The sequence below is a fragment of the Limulus polyphemus genome, unplaced genomic scaffold (assembly GCF_000517525.1).
Source record: "Limulus polyphemus unplaced genomic scaffold, Limulus_polyphemus-2.1.2 Scaffold3768, whole genome shotgun sequence".
NCBI classification, from domain to species: Eukaryota; Metazoa; Arthropoda; class Merostomata; order Xiphosura; family Limulidae; genus Limulus; species Limulus polyphemus.
The window spans coordinates 78,416-86,039 of NW_013669378.1; the positions used below are offsets into that span (position 1 = coordinate 78,416).

General features: G+C 34.9%; 1 protein-coding gene across 1 annotated transcript in view; it reads right to left on the reverse strand.

Moving 5' to 3' along the window:
• The window catches only part of LOC106470006 (nose resistant to fluoxetine protein 6-like), a 36,130-nt gene that overhangs the window by 25,801 nt on the left and 2,705 nt on the right, over nucleotides 1-7,624 (reverse strand). The window contains exon 2 of the mRNA XM_013930526.2: nucleotides 494-720. Coding sequence (XP_013785980.2) covers nucleotides 494-720 — 227 coding nt within the window. The remainder of the gene's footprint in view (nucleotides 1-493; nucleotides 721-7,624) is intronic.

The window sequence follows — 7,624 nt, forward strand, 5'->3', positions numbered from 1 at the left end:
TGAATTATTACTGACAACCAGAGTGAAGTTGTATTTAGATAGGATTTGAAGAATATGTAACATTGTTGCTACTTATTAATTATTCTTAATAATTCAGCAGACAAGTTGCTTATGATAATAAAATCAATTATGAAGCCCAAGCTATCATTCTATTCCCAGTTTATCACTGAGTTCGGGTGAACTATAGTCTGTTTTTGTTTTTTTAATTTTGTTACTGTCTAAGGTTATTAATGAGGGATGGAACTCCACGAAACCGGTATAAATCCATCACAAGTGATGACTCGAATGAAGGATTGAGCTTCATATTGTGGAAGAGACCACTTGGAGAGGTATAATATTATACGAAAAATCTCGTCAACAAAAATGAAAGAAAATGTAATTGAAATGATTTGAATATCCATTTGCAGTAAAGCCATCTTACATCAGATCATGATTAACTTAGGTTGTTGTTGTTGTTGTCAGATCTCCTTCATAGTTAATTACTATTACTTACGTCACTTTGAAACATAGAGCTGTTTAGAGCTTTGGTCTTAGCTGAAACTCTTTTCGGTTTCTTAGGAAGATGAACTTTTCCTTCAATAAGACAGTATTTTCCTCGAAACTCTTCTTCATCTCCGTATCTGTTTAGAACTTTTATGTTCACACATTCGTCGTAAGCTCCTAAAGCCATAAAAGTCCCTTCTAGAAATCCACTTTGAGGCTTCGCCATCGCATCGACCACTAGAAAAATTTTACATTTCTTTTTCGTTTTGTCCATGAGGACTGTGGATCAAGTGACTTCAAATGTGTATGGCTTGTGTTTCTTGTTCATACGTTTACATTCTTATGGAGTCATTCTCAAAGGCACGCCTATAGCAATGTCCACTATCCTAGTGTTACAAATATATACAGCCCAGAAGAACAAAGCTTTAGGTTGCAATAGTTACAGTATAAATGTTAAAACATTAGAAATTGAAAGGCTTAACTTCTGTAACAAAAATAACGTAAACTGTGGATATTTTTACCACGTTTCTCCTAATTTGTCTTCTTTGGATTCTTTAGTCAGAATGATTTATTACAAATGTTACGCAATCTGCGGGTCGCGAGTTTGAATCCACGTCCCACCAAACATGCTCGCCCTTTGATCCGTTGGGGCGTTATAATGTGACGGTCAATCCCAGTATTCGTTGGTAAAATAGTAGCCCAATAGTTGGCGGTGGGTGGTGATGACTAGCTGCCTTCTCTCTAGTCTTACACTGCTAAATTAGGGACGGCTAGTGCAGATAGCCCTCGTGTAGCTTTGCGCGAAATTCAAAACAAACAAACTGTAAGTAATACCACATTTTCGTTGCGCTGTTAGAGAAAGAATCCAGTTGTAAAGCCCCCCAGTGGCACAGCGGTATGTCTGCGGACTTACAACGCTAGAAACCGGGTTTCGATACCCGTGGTGGGCAGAGCACAGATAGCCCTTGTGTAGCTTTGTGCATAATTAAAAACAAACAAACAAACAATCCAGTTGTAAAACATGAAAATAATTAATCCAATAGAATAATCTTAACCGAATTACTCTCTAAAGTTGAACTTTTAACCTGTATTAACTTTCAGTGATGATAGACATTACATTATATTACTTTCAAACTGAGGATTTATAACATTAAAATTCAGGTTCGATCCTTGCGATCTGCTTATCCATGGTCAAACCTGGCCGAAGGAGGCCTACAGTAGCCCCCCCTCCCCCCCAGTGGCACAGCAGTATGTCTACGGAGCTACAACGCTAGAATCCGAGTTTCGACACCCGTGGTGGGCAGAGCACAGATAGCCCATTGTGTAGCTTTGTGCATAAATTCAAACAAAAAACAAAACCTTTTTATTAGCTATATTTTTTTGTGCGCCAGTAATACCAAGCGTTGGGCGCGCGTATACCCGATTCGATTTCATTACTCATCAGGACCTCTACTAGCCTACCCTAAAATTGAAATTATTTTAGGCAGGATTACAGTAAATCAATCTTTGGGATCTTGGGCATGATCAAAAATACATCAATCGAAAAGGTTTGACCTCCTGAGTCCAAAACTGTAATTAGATCTCAAATCGGTCAAGAGATGTTATTATATGATCAGAGTCTATTGATAAAATACCAAAGAACAAACGATAGGTAAAACACAACACACTAATAATGTGTAAGTACGTGCTTGTTTTGTTTCGTTGTTGTTGTTGTTGTTCTTGTTGTTTCCGTAGACTTACCACATTCGCTTCGGAGGACCACAATTGTAAATAATATGCGTTATAATTTAAGGCTTACAAAAATTAATAACAGTTTAGTTAAGCCTATTTAGGTCTCATAATCAATTACACCGATCAATCTGCTAAGAAAGATCGCTTCAAGTTGTTATCTCTTCATCATTTTATTTTCTCCAACGACAGTTGAATCGTGTAATTTTTCTGGCAAGTTACAAAGTGACATAAAGTTTGAAGACACTGAACATAAGCACCATAAAATAAGATGTTATGTTTTTACTCGGTGTACAGGTTGCAGGCAGCCCGCTGTGCAGTTTTACCATAAAACAAACATGTGTATGTTTTTTTTTATTTGTTTTTAATTATGCACAAAGCTACACAAGGGCTATCTGTGCTCTGCCCACCACGGATATCGAAACCCGGTTTCTAGCGTTGTAAATCCGCAGACATACCGCTGAGCCACTGGGGGGGCAACATGTATATGTTTGTTTTTTTGTTTTTGTTTTTAATTATGCACAAAGCTACACAAGGGTTATCTGTGCTCTGCCCACTACGGGTATCGAAACCTGGTTTCTAGCGTTGTAAGTCCGCAGACATACCGCTGAGCCACTGGGGGGCAACATGTATATGTTTGTTTTTTGTTTTTGTTTTTAATTATGCACAAAGCTACACAAGGGCTATCTGTGCTCTGCCCACCACGGGTATCGAAACCCGGTTTCTAGCGTTGTAAGTCCGCAGACATACCGCTGAGCCACTGGGGGGCAACATGTATATGAAAAATATAGCATACTATAGTTACTCTCATCTTTCATCGTGTTGGAGATTATATTTTCGTAACCAATTTCGACAACATTTTCCTCTTAAACTTTAGCGATGTAGCAGAGTTTAGTGAAAAAATTATACAATGATGACAACAGACTTAAGATACAGCGATGCTAATAGATACCAATAGACTTTAGTGACAAAATTCTACAGTGATGGCAACAGACTTAAGATACAGCGATGCTAATAGATACCAATAGACTTTAGTGACAAAATTCTACAGTGATGGCAACAGATTTAAGATACAGCGATGTTAATAGATGCCAATAGACTTCAGTAAAAAACTTCTACAGTGATGTCGATAGATGTAAGAGGAACATTCTGCAACGGTATCAGTAGACTTAAGTGGAACATTTTACAGTAATGTCAGTAGACTTAAGAGGAAAATTCTACAGCGATGTCGATAGATTTAAGAGGAAAATTCGTTAAAAAATAATTCTACGCTAATGGAAGGTAAGACGAGTTTTTGTGCCACGATCCTAAATATGCTGATCACCCTGAAACGAGCAAGAAATCATGTACTGAAGATATATATCTAACCAAACTAACCAGTTGTCTCGTTTAAAAATTCGAACTCGTAAGCTTGATAGTCCTTCCAACTACATTTGTGTAGTATTTCTCAAGTAAATATTGTCATTATAAGATATTTCATAAAGTTGGATAAATATAAATATTATTTTAGTTATAGATTTCTTTTTTGTATATTTAAGAAGTTGTTGAAAATCGACAAGAAGTGTAGAATCAATTGAAAAAATTACTACATTGTTGTCTAGTTCATTTAAATTACTACATTATTATATAATAGTTCTCAACTATTGTTTATTATCTCCTGAATATTGTCGTATTATATGTGTAGTTCTTCATTGTTGTCTAGTTCATTTAAATTACTACATTATTATATAATAGTTCTCAACTATTGTCTATTATATCATGAATATTGTTGTATTATATGTGTAGTTCTTCATAGTTATCTAGCTCATTTAAATTACTACATTATTATATAATAGTTCTCAACTATTGTCTATTATATCATGAATATTGTTGTATTATATGTGTAGTTCTTCATTGTTGTCTAGCTCATTTAAATTACTACATTATTGTATAGATCTTCATTGTTGTCTATAGTCCCATGAAAATTACTATATTGTATATATAGTTTTTTCCTTGTTGTCTAGCTCATGAGAATTACTATGTTACAAGATAGTCACAAGATTCGTGATTTATATGTTTATTTACTGCAAGTAACTTCGTAAAAAGCTTAATCATCAGTAGAATGTATTAAACTAATTATTGGCTATTATTTTGCATACATCATTGCCAATATGTTAAGGTAAGTTACTCAAAATAAAAATAAAAACATCTAACCAAGGATTTAGGACTAATTAGACTGATAAATTATTCATTCAATAATATGATTTTATGGAAACCGTTAATGGATAATTTTAAGTGCTTATATGTAGGTGTATTAACACCATTATGTCTTAATCACGTCGATAATTTGGCCATTAGTCGGGAGGGGGAGATTCTTATAGAAGTTAATCTTGAAATTAATTACCAAATAATTCAGTAAGCGAATAACATAAGGTTTGGTTTGTTTGAAATTTCGCGCAAAGCTACGCGAGGGCTATCTGCGCTAGCCATTCCTAATTTAGCAGTGTAAGACAAGAGGGAAAGCAGCTAGTCATCACCACCCACCGCCAATTCTTGGGCTACTCTTTTACCAACGAATAGTGGGATTGACCGTTACATTATAACGCCCCCAAGGCTGAAAGGGCAAGCATGTTTGGTGGGACGTGGATTCGAACCCGCGACCCTCAGATTGCGACTCAAGCGCCCTAACTTCCTGGCCATTCCGGGCGTAAAAATAACATAAGGCTCATATTTAGTTAGTAAAAAAAATCAAGGCATTTTTTTAATATATTTTATTAATTTGTCAAATTACTCTAAACATAACCTTGAATTTGAATATTATTACGAAATTCATTATAATTTTGGGGGTATTGTTACAAGGCTATTATTTATTTCTCATTTTCCTACCGTTTCACATCAAGGAAAACACATTTTAATAATAAACCCCTCACGCACGACCGTATTGGCCTAATTCAACTAGTGAGATTACTAAGCCTAAACAAGAATTTTGAAACATTTCAAGATGTTAGATTGTACGTGACATGTTTTCAACCTGGAAAAGTGCTAAGTGGGTGGATATATGCAGATATTTCTCCATCGTTTGAGTCATCGTCAAACTCGCGGCTGCCAATTTACAGGTGGCCTAAGAATGACACTTAAAATTGTGTAATATGTGTGTCACAAATTTATTAGTGAACGATGATACGACAATTTAACTCGTGTGGTGGGTGCAAATTGCAAATCGCCACAAGCTACTTTCACTATCGACGTTACGCTTCTTCATTTCAAATATTCACCTACTGTATAGGTTATGCGTGTGGCCTAGTGGTTATGACGCTGGTCTGCAAATCGAAGAGGTCTAAGGTCATGTAACAGAACGATGTCGCTAAAAAATAAACCCGCACTTTCAGCTGTGGAAGCATTATAAGAGTGACAGATAATTCCATTATCATGTTCATAGCTCGGAGAATCTTATGGTGTTAGTTGTTAAGAATTAGTTACCTTCTATATGGTCGACAGTTCAAACTTAGGGTTAGCTATACCTGAAAATTAGGGGTCTCTGACCTAGTTATTGAATCCGTGAACTCATGAAATGCCCTTAAAGTTCAAAATACCAGTAGCAATACTGAATAAAATATAGAAATACGCGTGGGATTATATGTATAATTGATGAGCTCATGAAACCGTTAGATGATTCCGGTAATTCTGAAAATAAATTAGGCTCAGTACTAATACGTCAAACACATTATATCGGCCATAGCCAATGCCTACGAAGCCTTTCACCTAATACCAGAACTCATCGGGCCGACTGGGATACGACTGACGTACTGGTTGAGACGCTATTTATATTGTGAAATTACATTACATGAACGATAGCTGTCATGGTGTGAGCCAGGTTGAGTTGGTGATGTGTATTCTTTTATCCGTTTCATGTCAGTCATTCAGAAATCAGAATCAAGGCAAGAATTAGTAACACAATATTATATATATATATATATCTAACACTAACAATTTATTGTTATCAGAATCAAGGCAATAATTAGTAACACAATATTATATGTTTAACACTAATAATTTATTGTTATCAGAATCAAGGCAAGAATTAGTGACACAATATTATATATTTAACACTAACAATTTACTGTTGTCAGAATCAATGCAAGAATTAGTAACACAATATTATATGTCTAACACTAATAATTTATTGTTATCAGAATCAAGGCAAGAATTAGTAACACAATATTATATATTTAACACTAATAATTTATTGTTATCATTTATTTTTATTCGAATTAACTTTACACGCCATTTAGATTCTAGAAGAACTGGTTATGAAGTGGTTATTAATTTGATTAATAAAGAAGAGACAGAAACCGTTAATGAATAATTTCAAATGCTTAAGGGTAAGTTTATTGAGGCAAGCTTAAGAGTAAGTATATTGAGGCAAGCTTAAAGGTAAGTATATTGAGGCAAGCTTAAGGGTAAGTATATTGAGGCAAGCTTAAGGGTAAGTTTATTGAGGCAAGCTTAAGGGTAAGTTTATTGAGGCAAGTTTAAGAGTAAGTATATTGAGGCAAGCTTAAGGGTAAGTATATTGAGGCAAGCTTAAGGGTAAGTTTATTGAGGCAAGCTTAAGGGTAAGTTTATTGAGGCAAGCTTAAGGGTAAGTATATTGAGGCAAGCTTAAGGGTAAGTTTATTGAGGCAAGCTTAAGGGTAAGTTTATTGAGGAAAGTCTAAGAGTAAGTATATTGAGGCAAGCTTAAGGGTAAGTTTATTGAGGCAAGCTTAGGGGTAAGTTTATTGAGGCAAGCTTAAGGGTAAGTATATTGAGGCAATCTCAAGGGTAAGTTTATTGAGGCAAGCTTAAGGGTAAGTATATTGAGGCAATCTCAAGGGTAAGTTTATTGAGGCAAGCTTAAGAGTAAGTATATTGAGGCAAGCTTAAGGGTAAGTATATTGAGGCAAGCTTAAGGGTAAGTATATTGAGACAAGCTTAAGGGTAAGTTTATTGAGGCAAGCTTAAGGGTAAGTTTATTGAGGCAAGTTTAAGGGTAAGTATGAAGGAAGGATTTTTATACAAACAAACTCTTAGCTTACTTCTACTGAATCTAATTTTGGTTTCCAGGATCTATTTTGAGATTATTGGAATTATTTCTTAGTTTCATGAGTTCATAAATCATATATAATCCCACGTGTATTTCTATATTTTATTCAGTATTGATATTGGTATTTGAATCCCACGTGTATTTCTATATTTTATTCAGTGTTGATATTGATATTTGAATCCCACGTGTATTTCTATATTTTATTCAGTGTTGATATTGATATTTGAATCTCATGTGTATTTCTATATTTTATTCAGTGTTGATATTGATATTTGAATCCCACGTGTATTTCTATATTTTATTCAGTGTTGATATCGGTATTTGAAACCCACGTGTATTTCGATATTT